This window comes from Ranitomeya imitator, chromosome 1 (genome assembly GCF_032444005.1).
Source record: "Ranitomeya imitator isolate aRanImi1 chromosome 1, aRanImi1.pri, whole genome shotgun sequence".
NCBI lineage: Eukaryota > Metazoa > Chordata > Amphibia > Anura > Dendrobatidae > Ranitomeya > Ranitomeya imitator.
Window position 1 is genome coordinate 737,120,107 of NC_091282.1, and position 25,418 is coordinate 737,145,524.

The window sequence follows — 25,418 nt, forward strand, 5'->3', positions numbered from 1 at the left end:
TGTAAAGCACAATGTTACCCCAATCACTTGCATTATGCTGCAAGGTGGCAGCGACATACGGCCCACGTGGCCTGTGTTGGGGCGAATGCCGCCGTATAGCACCTACCTTCAGACTCGCTTAGGATATATTTATCATAATTTGTATTGCTTTTTTACCAACAAAAGTTTATCAAAAAGAGTGATCTGACCATTGCACTGGTCCAGCTAGAGTAGTGCAAGTTAGAGGTCCAATATGGCCCAGCAGCCACCTACCTGCAACACTAGCTCACCAGGACGACACCAGTTGGACACTATTTTTTTGTATCGAACGTACAAAGTTGGAGCAAATGCAATTCTTCCGTAATGGCATAAATACACAGTACAGGCAATACTCCACATATTGATCTAGAAGACTATCTGACCCTACGGCATATACAGTTATATGAAAAAGTTTGGGCACCCCTATTAATTTTAAGCTTAATGTTTTATAAAAAATTTTTTTTTTGCAACAGCTATTTCAGTTTCATATATCTAATAACTGTTGGACACAGTAATGTTTCTGCCTTGAAATGAGGTTTATTGTACTAACAGAAAATGTGCAATCTGCATTCAAACAAAATTTTTATAAAACATTAAGCTTAAGATTAATAGGGGTGCCCAAACTTTTTCATATAACTGTACATTAGTGACTGGTATTCTTTTATCTTCAGGGCTTAAAGTAGAAATAGGAAGAAAACTTGTTTGGTCGGTTCTGCGCCTCACTTGTTGGCTGACATTCCTTTGGTGATTGCCTTCTTCTACCCCATATGCAAATATTACCAGTGACTTGTGTGACAGTACCACTCCCCAGCCATTACAGCGGAGGAGTCCGGAGAAATCTCTAATTGTTACACAGGAAGGAAGGGAAATGGAAGGGGCGATGGCTGTGCTCATTCTGAAACATAAAACTATGAAATGACTTTGGAAGCATTTAACCCATATAGCTCGGTTTGTATCTGTTCAAGGTAAGACTGGGCGCTTTATTATCCCACTGGTAAGTCTTAGATATTTATAGGACTTTCTTTTTAGAGTTAGGAAAGAATTGTGCAAGTACCGTTTTTATATCGGCACCTGATCATTAGATATGGATTTCATGGTCATAATAAGAAACTTAAAAGATTTTGGGCTCAATTTTGTATTTTTTTTTCCTTGCAGAAGCCAGAACTTCATATTTAGATATTACTAATGTTGTGGCGATTATCCGAAATGTTATAGGGTGCAATATACATCAGATGACTTAAAAAACAAACAATCATTTGTGCTGGGGGCTACAGTACAACTTTGGCGGCAACCAAAGACCCCTGTATGCCGCTGTCACTTTACGGCATAATGCAGGGGATTGGGGTCACGTCGTTACCCGCAAAGTACCGTGACTGCATGAAGCAAGTGTAACTCCTGCTAGGGCCATGGGGTACTCGGAACCTGGTCGTGCGGATATTAAAGGGGCGGTCACGGCAGTAGTGACCTGGTCCTTGGCCCTGGGTGAGCAATTTCAAGGGGATGGAAGATGAAAAGGAATAAAGTTTATATAGGTAAAGGGGATTGTTTGTGACGCCACCTTTGGTACTCGGCTATAGATGGCAGACGCTGCTGGGGACAGCTGGAGCCAGTGGTGTTGCAGCTGAGATGGTTTGGTTCCCCACAGATGGAGCGGGTCCCCAGGGCTACCAGAACAGGGTTTATGAGGGTTTGTGGACATTGGGGTGCAGGAATGATTGGAAGACAAAAGGACTGTAGTTTCATTACCTGTAATTATAGCTGCAGTCCGGGGCACTAGTGACTGGTGATCATGGAGGTCCGGGCAGCCTGGAAGCATTTCAGGATCCACCTAGCCAGGTGGATTTGGAGGCCTTCTCTCTGCGCTGCTCTCTAGGTCCTTGATGCCATAAGCCCTCCTCAAGTCCCTGTTACTCTCTGTCCATAAAATAGAACATTCCCTGCACAGCAGGTAGCTTGAGCCTGTTCCTGGTGTCACTCCATTGTGGTGACTCCGGGCTCTCGTTTGCTGCTGTGCCTCAGGGTGTCAGTTGTGGCCAGGAGACCTGCAATCTCCTGTCCTCCGGATTCAGTTGTTGGGTCTGCAGTCCCCACACAACCACGGACTCTGGTGTCCGGTTTTTGGCACTCAGTCCTAGGGTGAGCTCAGTCGCAGCTCCAATCCCCCAGATTCTCTTCACTTCTTGCCTCTTCTTCCTTCACTGCTCTCTGACTAACACTAACTAACCCTGCCTCCAGACCAGAACTCATAGGGAAGTTCCCCTGAAAACTGGGTTAGAGCTCCCCCTTATGGTCTGGAGTCAGGAAAGGTGTTGCATGCTGTGTTACCTGCTAAGGGGATCCCTTCTTGCTTCCAGGCATGGCATCACCCCCCCCCCCCCCAAGGAAGGCAATGCCACTGTGGCAACCGGACACCTGGGATGCTACACAAGATGCAAAAAGTCAGAAAAAGTTTGATTTTTTTTGTCTACAGCGTAACATAACCCCATTGTGCTACAAAGTGTCAGCAGCCTACAGGAATCTTTGCTCCCATGACCAGTGTTGGAACCAATGGCGCTGTGTAGCCCCTACCTTCACCCGGGCCAGTATGGTCATATTCTCCAAAAAGGCAGCTCATGGAGGTACAATGTGGCCCCAAGACACAGGGGGACCATTCCAGAAGGCATCATTTCTAGTATGTGGTGTATAGTCTCCACAGGCAGGGCTAGTTTAAGAATGGTGCCTCGTTGCGAACATTTTTGATGTGGGCCTCATCCCATCTCTAAAACCCACGTGCCATTGCCTACACGGGAAGCAGGTGTTAGCTGCCGAATAAAAGCATTAGGCCATGTTCACACGATCCTTTTTTTCATGCGGAATTGCCGCGATTTTCCCGCTGCGGGTCCGCAGCTGTTTTCCATGCAGGGTACATTACATTGTACCCTATGGAAAACAGGAACTGCTGTGCCCACAATGCGGAAAATAAAAAAAAAAGCCGCGCTGAATAGCTACGGGAAAAAAGAAGTACCATGTCACTTCTTTTTTCGGAGCCGCAGCGGTTCTGCACCCATTGACCTCCATTGTGAGGTCAAACCCGCAGTAAAACCCGCAGATGAAAAAAATATCTGCGGGTTTTACTGCGGTTTGTGGTGCAGAACCGCAGCAGCAGGAAGTGCGGGGAAGCGGGCGGAAGTGCGTGGGCGGAGTGTGGCTGCCCCCCCCGTGCTCCGATCCCGCGCCCCCGTGCTCCAATCCCACCGCCCCGTGCTCCGATGCCCCCCCCAGTGCTCCGATGCCCCCCCCGTGCCCTAATCTCCCCCCCTTATACTTACCCGGCGTCCCGGTGTCCGTCCGACCGTCTTCTCCCTGGGCGCCGCCATCTTGCAAAATGGCGGGCGCATGCGCAGTGCGCCCGCCGAATCTGCCGGCCGGCAGATTCGTTCCAAAGTGCATTTTGATCACTGAGATATAATCTATCTCAGTGATCAAAATAAAAAAAAAATAGTAAATGACACCCCCCCCCCCCCTTTGTCACCCCCATAGGTAGGGACAATAAAAAAATTAAGAATTTTTTTTTTTTTCCACTAAGGTTAGGGTTAGGGGTAGGGTTAGGGTTAGGGGTAGGGTTAGGGGTAGGGTTAGGGTCTTTTCAGCCATTTTAACCCTAAAAAACTTCCTAGAAAACACACAGACTCTGCATAGAAAACTGCATAAAAAAAAGGATCAAAAAACGCATCAAAAAAGGACAAAAAAGGACCAAAAAAAGGACCTGCGTTTTCTGCCAAGAGCTGCAGTTTTTTAAAAAACAGTCCTGAAAAAAAAAGGATGGAAATCAGGAACGTGTGAACATACCCTTAAATTGACTCGGTCTGACAGTCTCTTTCCAGTGCATTAGCTGAGCCTTCCACATATTCCACCATTAGAAGTCAATGACCTTATTAGCTGAAACATTCTTAGTCTAAATAATTGTCCATGGTTGCCTGTAATTTATGATGGTAGAAGGGCAAAATTCAACTATGTTCATGTGCTTAGCTCACATTTGTCAACTCACACAACATCTGAGAGGCTTCTGAAATAAGGGAACTTCGACTGGACTCCTAAAAGTGGCAGCAAATCTTCGGACTCCGCTGAACTTGCCAGCAATTATGGAAGGTTCCTTTGGGCATTGAGGGGCATGAAATAGACATGAAGGGGTGTGGATTCAAAAAACGGCCATGGTCCCAGGCACAACCTACCATTGAGGCGTTTTGCTCATTGCGATTGAGTTCTGTTCATAGATACAGTGGGGCAAAAAAGTATTTAGTCAGTCAGCAATAGTGCAAGTTCCACCACTTAAAAAGATGAGAGGCGTCTGTAATTTACATCATAGGTAGACCTCAACTATGGGAGACAAACTGAGAAAAAGAAATCCAGAAAATCACATTGTCTGTTTTTTTTAACATTTTATTTGCATATTATGGTGGAAAATAAGTATTTGGTCAGAAACAAAATTTCATCTCAGTACTTTGTAATATATCCTTTATTGGCAATGACAGAGGTCAAACGTTTTCTGTAAGTCTTCACAAGGTTGCCACACACTGTTGTTGGTATGTTGGCCCATTCCTCCATGCAGATCTCCTCTAGAGCAGTGATGTTTTTGGCTTTTCGCTTGGCAACACGGACTTTCAACTCCCTCCAAAGGTTTTCTATAGGGTTGAGATCTGGAGACTGGCTAGGCCACTCCAGGACCTTGAAATGCTTCTTACGAAACCACTCCTTCATTGCCCTGGCGGTGTGCTTTGGATCATTGTCATGTTGAAAGACCCAGCCACGTTTCATCTTCAATGCCCTTGCTGATGGAAGGAGGTTTGCACTCAAAATCTCACGATACATGGCCCCATTCATTCTTTCATGTACCCGGATCAGTCGTCCTGGCCCCGTTGCAGAGAAACAGCCCCAAAGCATGATGTTTCCACCACCATGCTTTACAGTAGGTATGGTGTTTGATGGATGCAACTCAGTATTCTTTTTCCTCCAAACACGACAAGTTGTGTTTCTACCAAACAGTTCCAGTTTGGTTTCATCAGACCATAGGACATTCTCCCAAAACTCCTCTGGATCATCCAAATGCTCTCTAGCAAACTTCAGACGGGCCCGGACATGTACTGGCTTAAGCAGTGGGACACGTCTGGCACTGCAGGATCTGAGTCCATGGTGGCGTAGTGTGTTACTTATTGTAGGCCTTGTTACATTGGTCCCAGCTCTCTGCAGTTCATTCACTAGGTCCCCCCGCGTGGTTCTGGGATTTTTGCTCACCGTTCTTGTGATCATTCTGACCCCACGGGGTGGGATTTTGCGTGGAGCCCCAGATCGAGGGAGATTATCAGTGGTCTTGTATGTCTTCCATTTTCTAATTATTGCTCCCACTGTTGATTTCTTCACTCCAAGCTGGTTGGCTATTGCAGATTCAGTCTTCCCAGCCTGGTGCAGGGCTACAATTTTGTTTCTGGTGTCCTTTGACAGCTCTTTGGTCTTCACCATAGTGGAGTTTGGAGTCAGACTGTTTGAGGGTGTGCACAGGTGTCTTTTTATACTGATAACAAGTTTAAACAGGTGCCATTACTACAGGTAATGAGTGGAGGAAAGAGGAGACTCTTAAAGAAGAAGTTACAGGTCTGTGAGAGCCAGAAATCTTGATTGTTTGTTTCTGACCAAATACTTATTTTCCGCCATAATATGCAAAAAAAAATGATAAAAAAAACAGACAATATGATTTTCTGGATTTTTTTTTCTCAGTTTGTCTCCCATAGTTGAGGTCTACCTATGATGTAAATTACAGACACCTCTCATCTTTTTAAGTGGTGGAACTTGCACTATTGCTGACTGACTAAATACTTTTTTGCCCCACTGTATATGCTTTCAAAAGTTGAGAAGTATGACTTAGACACCAGGGTATACCCATGACTCAGGACAGTAGCTGATAGGGGCTGGCTGGGCATGAACCCCAAGCGTTGGCTCCTAGGTGGGCCACTCTGCTTTGGCCTGGTTATGTAGATAAAATGTTAGGTTCTCTACCTATGCTTCCATTGTGGCTTTCTGATCTGTAAGAAGTGATCATTTGGAAATCTTTCAATGAAAAAAAAATGTCTTTGGGAACCTCAATGAAGGTATTTTGTGCCTATCACAGAGGCAAATTATTTCTACACAAGTTCTAAAAGAAGCCAAGTAGAGCCAGCCGATTATCAGAGCTTTCCATCAGCCTGTCGTGTATAATCAAAAGACTTAGAGAATCAGACAATCGGCTAAATAACCGTGGCAGGCGCTTCATTTGGACGGCCGCGTCTGTGAATACTAAGCAGCACCCCTCATCCCTTAGCTTGTGTGCTAGATTGGATGCATAAAATATTAGAGGGGAACTATTAACAGATTAAATAAGGGTGGTGGACAGTCTGCCCATGTAGGAAAGGAATAAATGTGTTGTGTAGGTTGAGATTTTCTCGCACAGCTTGTCGTGTTGAGAAGATAAGGGAGAAAGAATAATCTCACAAATATAAAATGACTAATATACTGTATATATATATATATATATATATATTACATATATATTTATATCAGTTCCATCATTTAGATTATCCAATAGTCCCCACTAATAATCATGTGTTATATAAATCCATATTACTGTGACTGTGTCCTGCCATAGGCTCATATTGCGCCTCCACTGGACTATACGAGTCCTCTATGGGAGAATACCATTGTAAATTTGGCATACAGTGGAGCATGGCACATTTTTTCTGTTGGGCCCATGTAAAATTTGACAAAAAAGCCCATGTCAAGACTCTGTTGCCAGGTGTCCTGGGACCAGGGGCTCCTTCCCTGGCCCTAACGCTAGGGAAGCCCTAGCTCGCCCTGTTCCACAGGTTACTTCTGATGGTGAAGATGCCAGGGCCACGTACCTTGCCTTAGCTCCTGAATCCTCCCTCAGTCTGTACCCTTCCCCCACCCAATGAAGAGGGGAGTAGTAGTGTACCGTAATACACCAACATGACTAACAAGGTAATATGAACAGGAGTAACGAAAAATACCAAACATACAAATATACTCACACATATAACAGAGGAATGCACCAGGGAGTGGAGGATGGGTAAAAACCAAAATAGGAGAAGGGAAGGGAATTATCACACACTCAAAACCTAGCAACAGTCACAGATAAATCCACCAAATGCCTTCTCCTACAATAACCCAACAACAATTTCCAGCCATGCAGCATAAGCTATCTCTCTCTGACAATGAGTGCTAGCCAGGGCCTAGTTTATATAGGTGATGGGAGTGGCTAACAGTGCACAGCTGAGAGCCTAAATGTTCCAGGAGCTCTCAACAGAGCAGATTAACCCCTGCACTGCCCAACAAAATTTGCACCGTTTAATAAGAAGGTGAAGTGCTTCTAATCAGTGCAGGAGTAGGAGAAATCGGACGCTGCGGTCTTCTGTCTCCTCTATGTCACGGTAAACCCGTGACAGCCCCCTCCATATTGCTTTGTATAAAACACAACATGTTTAAATGGAGCTATAATGCAGCCATGTCACAAATCAAAGTAGGACCCTCATTCTAGTGCATGGCGCCTTTACCTCTGTAGCCTAGCAGATTTTTTGTTGTTGAAATAATGCTATACTCCAATGGATGGCATATACATGGAGGTGTTATCTCTTTTACAAGCATTGTTTCCAGGTACAATGTCTCACTATTAATGGCAGTCATCAGAGCCAGAAGGCCATGCCGCTATGTAACCTCCATGCACTTCCATATAGACTTTTTTTGCATGAACCCAGGTCTTTATGCATACTGCATAACTTCAATAGAAAGGCAACACTTAAATGGGTTATTCCCTTTGCCATAAATGGATATTGTCAGATAGTCCTTGTAAACGCAAGCAATCTTGCAATTTACTGCTTATTAAAATTTGCTGCCATTCTTGAGATATTATCACTTCTCTTATGTTTAGAGCTTGTTACCTAGGAGACCGGCCACTGCAGCTGTCCAGATTGTGAGCCCTACAATGAAGTTGGGCAGAATTAAGAGGTAACAGAGGCCTCCAGCTTTGAAACAGTGCTTTGAAGAGCCAAAGAAAAAAGCTAATAAGCACTGTGTATATTCTGCTGACTAGCAGCGGTGGTCGGTCTCCAGGGCAATAAGTTGTAAACAAAAGAAAACTGTTACTATCTCAAGAACAGCTGACAATTTTGAAAAGCCGTAAATTCCTTGTATTTACAAGCAATTTTAAATGAGACAGATTAGCACTTTTCTTTTGTTTACAGCTCATTGCCTTGGAGACCGACCACCACTGCTAGACAGCAGAATATTCACAGTGCTCTTGTTAGGGCTTTGCTTTTGACCATGTAAGCACTGTTTTAAAACTGGAGCGCATGGTTACCCCCTAATCCTGGACAGCTTCAGCACAGCGCTTCCAAGTCACACAGCAGCGGTGGTCAGTTTCCTAGGTAACAAGCTGTAAACAAGAGAAAAGTGTTAATATCTCAAGAACGGCTGCAAATTTTAATAAGCAGTAAATTGCAAAAGTGCTTATTTTTACAAGGACTATCTGACAATATCCAACTATGAAGATGACAAGAACTTCTTTGAGAAATCCAAACTACTTTAGTGACTTCATTACTGCATTGTCAGTCAATTTGAAGTTGTGTAAGAACCCGGTGCTTTGAATAATAACTGAAAACTTGCGTTGGCGATTGAAAAATTAATGTGCCATGTATATTACACATCGACGGAAAAATGACAGCGTTCCAAACCTTCTGTTTCTGCGTACAAAGGGCTTTGTGGGACCTCAGTTGCCACCTAAGTGATTATTTTGTCACTTTGATACGTGATAATTAGTGATGGCGCTGCGCGTTGCAGATGGTTCTGAATGCCTCTGTGCCCAGCTATTCCGATAGAATGGATACAATGTAGCACAAAGTGTGGGCGTACGAGTGGGTGTGAACATTTGAACCAGCCTCGCTGCTAATCACTGACTTACTTTCCCTGTATGGTTTCCTTAAGAACTTCTGCCTACGCAGCGGCCCCTCCCTTTAGGCTCTTTGCATGTGCAATCATTATAATCCGGTAATGAAAAAATGGCTTTTGTACCAGTGGGAAAATAATAGCTTGTTGCACACACATATAGAAGGTGTAATTAATTAAGGTAATAAGGCATAATATTTTGTCATTTCCTACTAAACATTTGCATGAAGTGAGGATGCGGAGACAATTATTTGACTAGGGGGGGGCACAAACAGGCAGACGGCAGAAAAAACTGCAGCGGATTGTATAACATCAATATGAGTGGAGCATGGAGCACCAAATATTGGGCTACCACCTAACCTGCAGGCACAAGATGCCTTATGGCTTGTTTGGGACCCTTGCAAAATGGCTCATTAGGGCATTTGGCGCCAACATGGGGAAGGGGTTGTCCAAATCTGAATTCCACAGTTAGATAAATCAACATAATAATATGACACAATGCCCAAGACCAGATTGTTAAAACAACACCAGATTCAGAAAAATAGTCATCTGAACGGTTTTATCATTCTGCAGCATTTTCTGCATAATCCAAAAACAATCAGCCTTGCAGAAATCCTGTAGAGTACAAAGGATTTAAGGGGATGTCCAGGCTTGGGGCTCAAGTCTACAGTCTCGTTGTGACTGCAGACTTGTGAATCCTCACAGTGCGCGCTGCCAGGATTCTCCGCTGCAATTTGCATACTTCTGGCCACATCCTGACTAGACGTGTCAGGCCTCGCACAATAGATAGGAATTGAGCAAAACAGCACATGTCTAGTTGGCACATGACGTCTAGTTGGCAAATCGCATACTTAGGGTCAAGTGCCTGCCTGCTCCCAGCACTGGCGACTCCTGCCAGTGTGCACATTGCACGAAGTGAGGATTTACAAGTCTGCAGTCACAGAGTGTCTGCAGACTTGTACCTAAAGCCTGGATTGGATTTCTTTTTCCCTTAATAATAAAAACCTTCATTTGAAAAATGCAATTTGTGTTTACTTGTGTTATCTCTGTCTAATATTTACATTTGATTGGTGATCTGGAACATGCAAAAGAATATGAAATCAGGAAGGGGGCAAACACTTTTCACACAACTGTAAATATACACATAGATAGATAGATAGATAGATAGATAATATCTCAAGGGTTCTGTATTTTTGTATTTTGCCCAAAAATAGTTTCTTAATGCTGCGTCTGCACCGATGGCACATTGTGACTAAAGTAACTTAGTAACTTGTGGTTTTAGAGCTCGGGTATAAATTAATAGCAGCGGCTGTAGGTGTTAAAAATCAAAGCAAACACACATCCCCATGTGACTTGTCATTGGATCGGGGTGAGCCAGATTCTGATGCAATCTGTGTGCTCATTTCACCGCCACCTTCTTTGCTGACAAATAACTCTTTAAGTGCCAAGCATATAGAATTTAAAGGGAAATCGCCACCATTGGACATTGTTGACATTTCAGCAGAGCATAGTCGCCCACATCGAACTGTTTGGCGAGATGATCCCTTTAACAGTGCAAGGGTTTGCTAGCCCCCTTCCCCTGAAGACCCATTAATGTCAGTTGTATCCTTTTTAAAGAGAACCCATCAGGATGACTTTGCTGCTGAATCCAGCGCTGTGTTTGAATTGATTCTAGTACATCAATGAAAAGGAGAACTGCCCTGTAGTAGTCCGATGTGGCAGGTATCATTTTTATTGCTGCAGTAGTAGTAAAATCATGCTGATAGATTCCCTTTAAGGCATGTGTAAGCACACTGGGTGCAGAACTACCCAACACTCGCTGGTCTTTTATTATTGCTCCCGGAGGCAGCTTTCGGACCCCCCCCAAAGCACCAGCGTGTGGGTGTTAATGCAACCATAGTTATGCCCCTGTTCATATTTTCGGGAAGTATATAATTCCCATTTTCTATAAATCTGGAGGTCATGCAGTACATCCAGCTTTCACCATATCTTAATCGTCACCCACAGTTTATAGGAGGGAGATCTTGGTTATCTTTAGATTGTTTGCCTACAGGGTTTCGCTAGGCGTTCTGTGTTGACCTGTGGATATTGGCCAGTGCTGAGGACCCGGGAGGATTTACTTACTGGTTAACTAATTACATATTACACGTCGGTGATATGTAAAGAGGCAGCCCACAAGTCAGTTTTTGTTGGTTAGTGGGCCTGCTGCACCACGGTCCCTTTTACATGTACCTTGTCTTTGTGGATGGTTATCATTTAGGGTGAATATTTACGGTAACTGTGCCCATCAAACTCTACCCCACATGGAGTCTAGTTCTGTAGGGAGTTACACTGGCTATTAGTGATTGTTTAACCTGTGTTAATGTTAAAAGAATGGGGCTTGTTGAAATTTAATATGCCTGATCATTTGTCCAAAAAAGAGAAGGATTTAGCTGCTCATGCCCCACACATTTTTGTTTAACTGAATCTAGCCTGTAAATCTAGATGGCTGTTGGACAACGATTGACCGGGCTCTTCCACCAAGCACAGGAACGCTCAAGCTCAACCTGGCCGGGAGCTCCTATGTGCTCTTTGTGAGAGTCACTGCCAGACTTCTCTGTCGATGGCATATCTACAGTCATGGCTAAAAGTATTGACACCCCTGCAATTCTGTCAGATAATACTCATTTTCTTCCTGAAAATGATTGCAAACACAAATTATTTGGTATTATTATCTTCATTTAATTTGTCTTAAATGAAAAAACACAAAAAGAATTGTCCTAAAGCCAAATTAGATATAATTCCACACCAAACATAAAAAAGGGAGTGGACAAAAGTATTGGCACCATTCAAAAAATCATGTGACGCTTCCCTAATTAGTGTTATTAACAGCACCTGTAACTTACCTGTGGCACCTAACAGGTGTTGGCAATAACTAAATCACACTTTCAGCCAGTTGACATGGATTAAAGTTGACTCAACCTCTGTCCTGTGTCCTTGTGTGTACCACATTGAGCAAAGAAAAGAGAAAAGAAAGAAGACCAAAGAACTGTCTGAGGACTTGAGAAACCAAATTGTGAGGAAGCATGAGCAATCTCAAGGCTACAAGTCAATCTCCACAGACCTGAATGTTCCTGTGTCTACAGTGCGCAGTGTCATCTAGAAGTTTAAAGCCCATGGCACTGTGGTTAACCTCCCTAGATGTGGACGGAAAAGAAAAATCGACAAGAGATTTCAACGCAAGATTGTGCGGATGTTGGATAAAGAACCTCGACTAACATCCAAACAAGTTCAAGCTGCCCTGCAGTCCGAGGGTACAACAGTGTCAACCCGTACTATCCGTCGGCGTCTGAATGAAAAGGGACTGTATGGTAGGAGATCCAGGAAGACCCCACTTCTTACCCCAAGACATAAAAAAGCCAGGCTGGAGTTTGCCAAAACTTACCTGAAAAAGCCTAAAACGTTTTGGAAGAATGTTCTCTGTTCAGATGAGACAAAAGTAGAGCTTTTTGGGCAAAGGCATCAACATAGAGTTTACAGGAGAAAAAAAGAGGCATTCAAAGAAAAGAACACGGTCCCTACAGTCAAACATGGCGTAGGTTCCCTGATGTTTTGGGGTTGCTTTGCTGCCTCTGGCACTGGACTGCTTGACCGTGTGCATGGCATTATGAAGTCTGAGACTACCAACAAATTTTGCAGCATAATGTAGGGCCCAGTGTGAGAAAGCTGGGTCTCCCAGCAGGACAATGACCCAAAACACACTTCAAAAAGCACTAGAAAATGGTTTGAGAGAAAGCACTGGAGACTTCTAACGTGGCCAGCAATGAGTCCAGACCTGAATCCCATAGAACACCTGTGGAGAGATCTAAAAATGGCAGTTTGGAGAAGGCACCCTTCAAATATCAGGGACCTGGAGCAGTTTGCCAAAGAAGAATGGCCTAAAATTCCAGCAGAGCATTGTAAGAAACTCATTGATGGTTACCGGAAGAGGTTGGTCGCAGTTATTTTGGCTAAAGGTTTTGCAACCAAGTATTAGGCTGAGGGTGCCAATACTTTTGTCTGGCCAATTTTTGGAGTTTTGTGTGAAATGATCAATGTTTTGCTTTTTGCTTCATTCTCTTTTGTGTTTTTTCATTTAAGACAAATTAAATGAAGATAATAATAACAAAGAATTTGTGATTGCAATCATTTTCAGGAAGAAACTGAGTATTATCTGACAGAATTGCAGGGGTGTCAATACTTTTGGCCATGACTGTACATGTAGAACAAAAGGATCAGACGTTGGAATTCCAATGCTCAAATCCTTCTTTCCCCCAATATCGGGGTGAATCTGGAGGCCCCCATATACATTGGCCAAAAATGTGAATGAGCATCTTTAGGCCAACAACGATTGACAGTTGATGGCCACTTTGACATGTAGTCTGTTTATCATCTCTGGTTTCTGGAAGATGTGATATGCTGCTGTAACTTGATATGATCACTTGTTGGTGGTCAATCTGGTGGTGTCCCGTGCATTGGGCAAAGCCTCTGTGTGCTGCCGTACTAGACTACAGTAAAGCAATTTTAAGATCCTACGGAACCATGTCATGCCCAAGAAAACATTAAAATGTGTGAAATTTGCTGTAAAAGTTTCAAAAAATCTGGAGAAACCTGCAGGGAAATTCATTGTAGTAGCAGAATTGTCATTGCGGATCAATCACAATAAAAAAGTAGTAAATTAATTTTCTCAATTCTCGACCACTCCCATGGTAATGCATGCCAGGTCCTTGCCTGTTTCTGCACTCTGACCACCAGGGATGGACAAGCCAACAAGATCTACAAATAACCTGCAACAAAATCCACAATAATAGCCTTTATTTTCAGATTTTGATTTTTCCTTTGAAGTCCATGGAGACAATTTGCAACAAATTCTTGCTTTTTTTCAGCACAAGTTAATTCGCTGCAGAGTTAATATCTACAGTGCAGGTCAATTTCCAGGTAGATCGTTTTCAAGGTCACCATGATCCGGTTGCCTTTAGGTTGGCCATAGATATAAGATAGTTTGCTAAGATGCTAATTTTAGGAAGGAGAAAGATAGGACACATCTTGTGATCGTTATCGCAACCATTATGTAGGTCATCTTTTGGATTGATGGTTGGATCGTTGACATTACTAACGTCATGCCATGTCAATATACTTTATGAAAACTAGTAGGTTCCACTGTGACCAGGTGATGCCAAATTGGAAGCTAAAATTAAATAAGTCTGTTCCCCCCTTTTTTTTTTAGAAATCATAGCTGGATGAAATCTGGTCATACGCTCATTATGGACCCAGCTAAATGGCTACAATGGCCCCGATGCAGACAGGTCACCTTAGGACTGCATCATTGCGACTATTAACTCAACATTTTGGTATAATTACTTTCCTGTCTCCCAACTCTTCTCCCTCACTAATAAACAACTCTTTTTTGTTTTCCAGTCACCCCGGAAGCCATTGGTTTTCTCTCTGCTGTGGGTGTATTCATAGTTCTCCTGGCCATTCTTTTCCTCCTTATAAATAAGAAGCTGTGCTTTGAGAAAATAGGGGATTTTCCATGTTTGGACCAACGTAGAAGGAGAAAACGACCTAAAGAAAAATCTGGAGTTCTCCAGGGACTTGGTAAGTTTTGCATTGCTGATATTGAAGAATGGAAACTTTAGTGGGTTCTTATCCATGTTGTCTCCTATATGAAGAAGAGGGGTCAATGTGATAACGAATGTCACAGTGTTACATCGTGTGTGACAACGATCTACTAACAAGTTCCCCGTGTTCTCCCCAGCTCATTGGTGTTCTGCATGCTTTCTGATATGTGGGTCACGCTGTAGGACACCGTCTATATGTGCTTTGTGTATGCTGATCCTGGGCATAGGGCTTTTATTCTCCATTTTATAATTACTCTAATTAGAAAATATATGGCTCACATTTATTGAATCTAGGTTAAGGAGATGGCATTATACGTTGCTCTTTTTGTAGGCTGTTACGTTAGGAGGAGGTCTCACCAATCCATTGGGTATGGTTGTCATTTTGGTGTAGGTTGTTCAACGTCTAATGATAGCATTGATTTAGCAAAGCTAGCCAATAACTGACCAAATAACACTACTCAAGTTAAAGGGGTTGTTTGTTTCATCTCAGAAAGTCGTCACCTATCCACAGGATAGCTGCTAATTATCTATCTATCTATCTATCTATCTATCTATCTATCTATCTATCTATCTATCTATCTATCTGTATGTGTATATATTAGTCTTCCTTCCAAATAGCAATACATCTGGCTATGGGATGCTTCGGGCCCTGCAGCTCACTTCCATTTAAGTGAACAGGGCTGTGCCGTAGTTTATTTATTCTCGTTGCTTATATAGCACCAACATATTATGCAGCATTGTATAAATATTGTGAGCCCCATTGGGGAACAGGTGTGGTACTGTTGTAGAAGGAGAGTCACATGTTTCTAATTCTATACCCCTTTAAAATGAACCTGTCACCAGGTTTTTGCTATCCCATCTGAAACCAGCATGATGTATGGCAGAGACTCTGATTCCAGCGATGTATCTCTTATTGGGCTGCTTGCTGTCATTTTTATAAAATCACCGTTTTCTCTGATGCAGATTTAGCAGTTCTCTGAATGCTGAGCTCTTCCTAACCCCGCCCTCTTCACTTATTGGCAGCTTTCTGCCTATTCACAGTGTGCACAAAAATCTACCAATCAGTGGTGGGGGCATGGCTGGACTACCTGACAGCAAGTTTGCTAGTCTTCTAGTTATAATCTCCTGTTGATAAAACCGTTATTTTATCAAAACTACAGCAAGCAGCCCAGTAAGTGATACATCACTGGAATCAGGGTCTCTGCCCCTACATTTTTACTGTTCTCAGATTAAGTGGCAAACAACTGGGGACAGATTCCCTTTAAGAAGCAGTAAAAGATAATCCATGGAATCTGGTTTATTTTGCATCAATATTGTTGTACGAATCGTCTCATCAAATAAAGATTTTGTCAGATCTCGCTTCGATATCTCCTTGACATCTAGTTTTCTCTGCTTGAGGCTTTCGTACAAGTGTCAGATTTAACAACCAGGGAATTTCTTTGCCGTCTGTCTGCCTTGTGTCATTGAATCGTACATGTCACTAACAATCTGTGTCACTTGTAGTAAGTTGCTTTCCAACTTCTGGGGCTCTTGAGGTCTATGCTGTCTTCCAGTCGTGGCGTCTTAAGTATTTCATCATAATGTCCTTTCGTCAAGAGGCAGTGAGTCTTGTCCTTTATTTTTTGTATTCTTGACTATGTGCTGGGCAGGGTTCTGGTTCTCGTCGTGGTGGGGTCTCCTATCCCTTTTTTTAAAATAAATAAATAAATAAAATTGTGGTAGTGCCCCTAATTGTCCCATTTCCCCCCATTAGATTGTTCCCCAGGGATCCTATATACTAAGGCTGATAATGCACTTAGTGTACCGAGTGGTCAGCCCACAGCTATTCCTTCTGACCTCTTAAACGCATGCGCACTCTGTTCAGTTGAGCGTGCATGTGGTATCAATAGGGAGAGCGGATTAAGCAGCCACCAGGCACCTCTCCATGTGACTTATTACTTTTAAAGGGGTTAGCCCAACTTCTAACAACTGCTCATAGGATTACTCAGATCACTGGGGGTTCAACTTCTGGGACACCCATTGATTTAGAGAATGAGGCTCTTAAGGCCCCATACACATCATACTAACGTCTGCTGAACCCGCTGATATTGAAGGGTTTGCCGACAATCTAATGTGTATGGGGGCACCAGCCAACTGATGGACAGGGGAGATGGCGATTGTTCATGTCCGATTTTGGACTGCTGATCGCATTGTTCACCCCATGTCAGTCGGCAGCTTTTTCATAGAGAACACTAGAGCTCTCGGACAAACGATCACTCCTGTGTATGGGAGAGTCGGCTGTCGGTTGAACAGTCAGATGTAGTACCGTTCAGCCGACAGTGCATGGCCGGCTTTAAAGTGTTATTCTCATTTTATTTCATGGGTAAAATAATGTGCTTGTAAAACAATGTAACTTTGTAATTTACTTGTTAAAAATCCTCTCTGTTTTCGAGAACGGCAAGAAAACTGGCCACTGCTGCAATCTAGCAGCAGTGGCCGAACATGCCCAGTGCTTACAAGCTCTTTCCATTATAGATTGTAAGCGCTGCTCAGTGCCACTGCTCTTCTCGGATGTTGAACAGGCAAAGCAGTCTTATATTCAAGCATTGAATCGAGCACACAGTTCGGTCTAGTCACTAGTGGCACGATGATGCCACTGGTCTGAACTGTCAATCAAGCAGGAGTGAAATATTCCCCAATCGAGCAAGAAGAGGCAGGGAAGCTGGGTACTTCGAAGATGATACAAGCCCTTTAAATCCCCCTTTGAAAGAAATCCCTTTAAATCCCCCTTTGAAAGAAGTGATGGTCCTGAATGCTCCCTATTTATTGTCGATGAGACATTACGCAGGACCCCAATCTTGAGATCCATGGGTTGCCCCGTATTCCCAGAAATCCTCATGGCTTTACAAAATATATAGGAAAAAGTAAGCATAGAATCATTTAAATAAAAGGGATTAAACCCATCAAATGAAAACGCCTGTGTAGTTTTACTCTAATCTACAAAAACAAGGTAAAGTGTAAGGCCAGGATTAGGTAATACATTGCAAACATATGATATTTTTCTACAACATATAATAGAAGTAAACTATGGCAGGATGTGATGATAGATATCTACTAAGACAGAAAGAACCTTAATTTCAATAATGCTTATTCTGTAGCTCACGGATTTAAAATTGTGGAGATCAAGAAGACTTGAAAACCCGATGAACAAATTCTGGTCATGGTTTTAGACATGGCTGGCCAGAATTTCTTCCAGCCGGTTTCTTCTTGGATATCCCGCATGTGTGAAGCGGTTCACCTGACCGCCGGTGCCCCAACCAACCCAACTACAAATGTAACCAAACCAAACTCCAGAACGATCAAGGATGACCGTCTACAGCTAAATGAATATGATCCCAGCCTCGATGACTTTCCTGAAGAAGAGTTTTTGAGTAAAAACCCACCACTAGTTCACAACTCAGATGCCGAGTCCTGGACGTCTGAAGAAGAAGACACCAGTAACCTGGAACAGGAACTTCAAGTCAGTCCAGAAGTATTGAAAGTCTCCAAAGATGCGCCACGTTATGAGACATCCAAGTCAACACCTACAACCCAGGAGGAGAGCCTGCTGCTAGAGACCCTCTCTTCAATCCCAGGAGATGAAGAATATGTGAATAATGAAATAAAAACTCTTTTGAGAGACCTTGAAACGCCAACTTTTAGTTCTGTAGGAACAATTAATGGTAAGAAACATCTCAGGTAAGATCTTCGTCACTCTTCTTCTACCCAACATCTTTAACACCTTTGTTGTCTGCCTTGGAAGTTATGAAATGTATTGTTCTAGTTAATGCATCGCTGAAAGCAATTTGTCACAAATAATTCTCTTTAAAATGTTTATCTGCTGCAGATTCAAAGCACATGATAATGCTTCATTGTAAAGTCCATAATTGCCAGGAAACGGATCTGCTATTTTTATTCATAGCTTCAATTCTTTGGTACCCTTCTTGATATAGCTGCATGTATCTCAGAGAATTAACATGTATGAACTGACCAATGTTTCCTAGCCAATGATCCCTGGCTTTTAGCGCTCCTTGTTGCAAACGGATGGATTCATTTCATTCTGCTCCAAGCTATTTGGTAAAGCTGGCAGTAAATCTATGCTATTCTATAGCAGAATGATAGAATGTTTTGACCCATCCATCAGGCTTTTTGAGAAAGAGTTGAAGTAACTTAAGTTAATGGTTTAAAAGGGAATATTTTTTAAATAAAAAGAATGGAATGAATAAATTACAAAATGTGTAAGAAATTTCATTATAGAGCATCTATGCTTTATTCTCTTGTATAAGTGACAGAGACTGAATTGCCCTGCAGATTAGTTGGGGTCCTGGTCATGAGGCACACAGTGGTGTATAGGTCCATAGGCTTTTAGTCCAAGAGCATTCAGTCTCCACCCACCAAGCCAGACTTTCAGCTGCAGCTTCTACTAAGCAGTGTGAGATCTCAGCATGGAGGAGGAGCATTGAGGAGCTGCCAATAAGGCTAGGTGGTTGGAGAATCAGAAGTAGCAGAGAGGAGTGACACTGGAGAGCTGCCAATCAGGCTAGGTGGCAAAGAATCAGCATCAGAGAAGAGGCACTGAGGAGCTGTCATCAGGCTAAGTGTGCAGAGGTTCAGCAGCAGAGAGAATGTATACCAAGAAGCTGTCATTTGGGCTAGATGGTTGAGATTCAGTATAAGAAGGCCGGGAGGACATTGAGGAGCTGTCAACCCAGCTAGGTGGATGGAGATTCAGCAAAAGTAGGAAGGAGGGACATTGAGGAGCTATCAACCCAGCTAGGTGGATGGAGATTCAGTAGAAGCAGGCAACATGGACATTGAGGAGCCATCAATCCAGCTAGGTTGAGGGAGATTCAGCAGAAGCAGGCAGCAGGGACATTGAGGAGCTATCAACCCAGCTAGGTGGCTGGAGATTCAGCAAAAGTAGGAAGGAGGGACATTGAGGAGCTATCACCCCAGCTAGGTGGATGGAGATTCAGCAGAAGCATGTAGGAGGGACATTGAGGAGCTATGAACCCAGCTAGGTGGATGAAGATTCAGTGGACGCAGGCAGCAGGGACATTGAGGAGCTATCAACCCAGCTAGGTGGCTGGGGATTCAGCAGAAGCAGGTAGGAGGGACATTGAGGAGCTATCAACCCAGCTAGGTGGCTGAGATTCAGTGGACGCAGGCAGCAGGGTCATTGAGGAGCTATCAACCCAGCTAGGTGGCTGGGGATTCAGCAGAAGCAGGTAGGAGGGACATTGAGGAGCTATCAACCCAGCTAGGTGGCTGGAGATTCAGCAGAAGCATGTAGGAGGGACATTGAGGAGCCATCAACCCAGCTAGGTGGATGGAGATTCAGCAGAAGCATGTAGGAGGGACATTGAGGAGCTATCAACCCAGCTAGGTGGATGGAGATTCAGCAGAAGCATGTAGGAGGGACATTGAGGAGCTATCAACCCAGCTAGGTGGATGTAGATTCAGCAGAAGCATGTAGGAGGGACATTGAGGAGCTATCAACCCAGCTAGGTGGATGGAGATTCAGCAGAAGCAGGTAGGAGGGACATTGAGGAGCTATCAACCCAGCTAGGTGGCTGGAGATTCAGCAGAAGCATGTAGGAGGGACATTGAGGAGCTATCAACCCAGCTAGGTGGATGGAGATTCAGCAGAAGCATGTAGGAGGGACATTGAGGAGCTATCAACCCAGCTAGGTGGATGGAGATTCAGCAGAAGCAGGTAGGAGGGACATTGAGGAGCTATCAACCCAGCTAGGTGGCTGGAGATTCAGCAGAAGCAGGTAGGAGGGACATTGAGGAGCTATGAACCCAGCTAGGTGGCTGAGATTCAGCAGAAGCAGGTAGGAGGGACATTGAGGAGCTATGAACCCAGCTAGGTGGCTGAGATTCAGCAGAAGCAGGTAGGAGGGACATTGAGGAGCTATGAACCCAGCTAGGTGGCTGAGATTCAGCAGAAGCAGGTAGGAGGGACATTGAGGAGCTATGAACCCAGCTAGGTGGCTGAGATTCAGCAGAAGCAGGTAGGAGGGACATTGAGGAGCTATGAACCCAGCTAGGTGGCTGAGATTCAGCAGAAGCAGGTAGGAGGGACATTGAGGAGCTATGAACCCAGCTAGGTGGATGGAGATTCAGCAGAAGCAGGCAGCAAAGACATTGAGGAGCTATCAATCCAGCTAGGTGGATGGAGATTCAGCAGAAGCAGGCAACATGGACATTGAGGAGCTATCAATCCAGCTAGGTGGAGGGAGATTCAGCAGAAGCAGGTAGAAGTGACGCTGTGTAGCTGAAATCAGGCTATGTGGACACAGGTTCATCAATGGCAGGGGAAGGGACAGTGAGAAGCTGTCAATCATACTAGGTGGGCAGAGATTTAGCAGGAGCAGAGAAAAGGGACACCGCAAACCTGTTAATCAGGTGAGGTGGAACGAGATTAAGTTTAAACTTTCAAAAAGGATTATGCAGCCATTTAACAAGAGTTTTCAAAGTAACTACACCAGCCCCCTCAGGTCTAATATATTTATTCATTAATATTTGTAGTTGTAATTGTGAAATCTGCTGACTCGGTGACTGATCTGCTTTAAAACTTTAACTGTCCAGCAATTGAGTAAACTACAATTTTCAACATGCTCCAATAGGCTCATATAAATAATTACAAGTTTCCTTGTAATAATGATTTATTTTGGATTGGATAATAGTTAGCCATTTTATCTCCCTGCTGTTGCTACTTGAAGAGGCATAATTGCCATTATCTAATGAGGGATGTATATTCTCCTGGTTACATTGCATATGATATTTTGCCTTACAGAATAATCATATTTCCTGTTGCTTAATAGACCGTTCTGTCCAGAAACCTTTCATACTCACTGACCCACTTTCCATTATTTACAATGGCTGCTTGTAAGATAAGTTGCCACGAATTGAATGATATGTTGAAAGCTTTTTGTTTCCATGGAAACACTTCTGGAGTCTTATTGCAGACACGGTTGTCAATGGCGACGTAACAGAAAAAATAGATCCTATTCACCCGGTCAGCACTGATTATATGGTACAACTGGCGCTCTCAAAAGATGACTTTCCGGACTGGTATATTCACTCTAATTGATCGAAATGGGGATTTTGTTTTTCAATTTAGATCTTCGAGTTTGTCCTCTATATAGAAGTTACAGAAATGAATCAGTTCCTCAGTCGTTCATACTGTCTAAAAAATATCCTACCATGTATGCATGCAGCTCTTATGCAGACCTATGTGTTTCAATGGTCACAGCATGCAAACTTTGTATAATTAAATTATTAAGGAAGGGAAAAGATTGTGAGAATGTGAATAAAATGTCATTTTTGTTGCCATATGACAAGTGTTTCGCCATTATTGTTGGCTTCTTCCAGGCCCCTAGAAGAAGCCAACAATAATGGCGGAACGCACGTCATATAACAATGAAACTTATATTTTATTCACATTTTTACAATCTTTTTTCCTTCCCTAACAATTTGATTGTATTTTTTGGTGGTGTACACTAATGCGAGTATATTATAATTGGGACTTCGACAATATATATCACCTATTACAAATCTTGTATAGTCTGGTCTTCTAGTCATATTGTTTTCCATCTGTCCACTACAAAACCTACCAATCAGTAGCAGGAGGAATGTGGGATCAGACTACACAGGGATTGTTTGTAGTCTGTATCCATGGAGACACAGAAGTCTGCATAGGAGCTCTATACACAAAACAACTGAATATTTTTTTATGAAATCTCTTTATAAGTGTACTTTTTTTATTTTGTTATGACCCCATAATATACTTGATAGAAAGAATTAGAAATAGGATAAAATGTCTAAAAACCCCACGTCTCCTGTAATATTTAATACCAGTCAATTTGTAGATAAACTTAAAACTGTCATAGGCAATATAAGAGACTTTACAATATATCTTTATCAGAAAAATCTGCTTTTTTTCTGCACTTATGCAACCACTTCTCTCCCTAACTCCACCTCCTGGACTCCACATCCTCTCTGATACCAGCTAAAGGCCATCTTGGTCAGAGCAAGACAGGCTGCCAGATCACTGAGGTGTCAGGTTACTCCTTCTATTATACTTTATGGAGAAAAGAGGTGGGTTGGGGGAGCAGTGAAAAGCACTCAGCTTCAAGCAGTGGTTTTAGCCTGCTCCAAAGCTGGATTCACAGGTACACCGCTCAGTATTGTTGTATGATGTCCTTCATGCTGCTGCTGTGTTTCTGTCTTTCCGCTACAGAGACAGGAGAGCAGGAATCCATGTTGGCTGATTGTAGCAGCTAGTCTCTACCCGCTAGCTCAGGAAGAACTAAAAACAAGATGTAACTATGTAATATATGTGTGCTTAATACTGCGGCACTAGCAAATAATACTGATATAATGTGAATTGTAACTAGTAAAGACAGTCTGAATAATAAAACCTTATTATTTGTGGGGGGTTTCACAGATAAGGAAACAGTTAAAAGGCAAATTCAGCAACCGGTATGCATGATTGATGGCCCTCTGATTGTGATGTTGTGCTCTCATTTTTTGATTCTTCTCTTATATGGTGAAGCAGTACCTTTTGTGTGGGAGTACATTTTCCTAACCTTGATTTTCAGCTGCCTACACAACATTGTTGCCAAGACTGTATTCATCCAATCTACTATTATAGGACAAGCTTCAAAGTGTAACTCAACATCGGAGTATATGATATCCCTGTCTATAGGGAATAAAGGTTTCATTTTTGTCTGGCTTTAAGCTAAATATGACCACTGCAAACCAGCACAATTCTTGTAACTCTTCAATAAAATCTGTCAGTTTTTTTTTTGCTATGTAATCTGAGAGCAGCATAATGTAGGGGCTGAGGCCCTGATGTCAGTGATGTGTTACTTACTAGCCTGTGTGGTTATTTGTCAATAAAATCAGGAAATTATCATGACAGGACTAGGTGTCTCATGTCTTCTGGCCCATCCACGCCCCCCTCCACTCATTGGCAGCTGTCTGCCTATGCACAGTGTACAAAGAAAGCAGCAAATCGGTGGTGTGGGCGGGGTTATACACAGCTCAGCATTTGAGCTCTGCTGACCTGCAGCAGAGAAAACAGTAATTGTATCACAACTGATGCACACAATAAACTAAGTGATACATCACTGGAATCAGGGTCTCTGTCCCTACATTATGCTGCTGTCAGATTACATAGCAAAACCCTGATAACAGATTCCCTTTAACCAGTGCTGATGTATCTTCAATATGAGCATCGATGTAGGTCCTGGTTGTCAGACCCCACAATTGTTACGTAATGTCATTTACTAACATTAGACAATCAGTTACTATCATGGGAATCGCTCTTTAATCATCCTCGTGAGTGATGGAATCATCATGGTGGGTTTCCAGAATTAAGATCAGTTGACTAAAGTTTTTGAAAAAGTTTCATGAACTTGACAATTGCACAATTACAGGGTTTATCAAACTCTTTGCACCAGGATCTCACTAGTGGTGAGAACCATTCTGATGTATTTCCTTATGAGAAGCCAATAAATGACACATGGGGACAGTATGTGTCAGGGGTACTAGATAGTGCCTGGGTGCCAACAAGCTCCTCTGCCCTAGCTAGGGGTATACAAGGCTGGGGCCTGAAGTTTAACTAAAAGATCCTGGGTCCAAATGCAAAATTGGTAATAATTATAAAACTAATGTGATCGTATATGGCAGAGAATCCACTGGCTCAAGAGCAACTGCTACATCTTATCTCATAAGAAGCCATAACATGACCCATAGGACCAGCATCGAACTACACCAAGAACATAGCGTCCAGTGAGTAGGTGAGAGATGGGCAGGAAGCCTACTCACCATATCTCCACCTCAGGAGTGTGGCTGGCGAGTTAAAGGGAACCTGTCACCCCCCCAGGCGTTTTTAACTAAAAGAGCCACCTTGTGCAGCAGTAATGCTGCATTCTGACAAGGTGGCTCTTTTAGTTATTGGTGCTGTAACTGCCGAAATAATCCGTTTTGTAATTTGTCCTAAATACCTTTTGTTCAGTCCTGGAGGCAGGTCTTTCCCCCCTGCTGCAGACGCCACACAGCCGTCACTCAAGTCTTCTTGGCGCCGGGCGCCGCCTCCTCAGCGCTGTTTGTTTTGAAATGAGCCGGCACCTGCGCTCTTTTCTCCTGCCTTGGGCAGGCGCAGTGAGCGCTGCCCGTCTGTCCTCATATACAGTCCAGCTGACTGCGCCTGTGCGGACGCCCTGCCTGTGAATCCCAGCCCTGTAGTATGAATAATAAGAAGACACTGCGGGGCTGGGATTCACAGGCAGGGCGGCCGCACAGGCGCAGTCAACGAGACTGCATATGAGGACAGACGGGCAGCGCTCACTGCGCCTGCCCAAGGCAGGAGAAAAGAGCGCAGGTGCCGGCTCATTTCAAAACAGCGCTGAGGAGGCGGCACCCGGCGCCAAGAAGATTTGAGTGACGGCTGTGAGGCGTCTGCAGCAGGGGTGGAAAGACCTGCCTCCAGGACTGAACAAAAGGTATTTAGGACAAATTACAAAACGGATTATTTCGGCAGTTAAAGCACCAATATCTAAAAGAGCCACCTTGTCAGAATGCAGCATTACTGCTGCAAAAGGTGGCTCTTTTAGTTACAAACGCCTGGGGGGATGACAAGTTCCCTTTAAATCTTCAGCCACTGTTTTTTTCTCTGGGTTGTATGTTTGGGGAGGTGGCTACAGGTGGAGCTGAAAACTTGAAGTGTCCTCTGCGGGTGAATCCCGCCAACATAAGGACTTT

General features: G+C 43.4%; 1 protein-coding gene across 5 annotated transcripts in view; it reads left to right on the forward strand.

Moving 5' to 3' along the window:
- Nucleotides 1–25,418, forward strand: part of SYT16 (synaptotagmin 16) — a 97,101-nt gene that overhangs the window by 38,188 nt on the left and 33,495 nt on the right. For 3 of the 5 annotated variants that reach the window (XM_069733745.1, XM_069733754.1, XM_069733762.1), the window contains exons 2-3: nt 14,422–14,601; nt 17,762–18,325. In XM_069733745.1, the coding sequence (XP_069589846.1) occupies nt 17,824–18,325 (502 nt within the window). In that variant the 5' untranslated portion in view covers nt 14,422–14,601; nt 17,762–17,823. The remainder of the gene's footprint in view (nt 1–14,421; nt 14,602–17,761; nt 18,326–25,418) is intronic. The other 2 variants (XM_069733770.1, XM_069733781.1) reach the window with 1 other exon arrangement.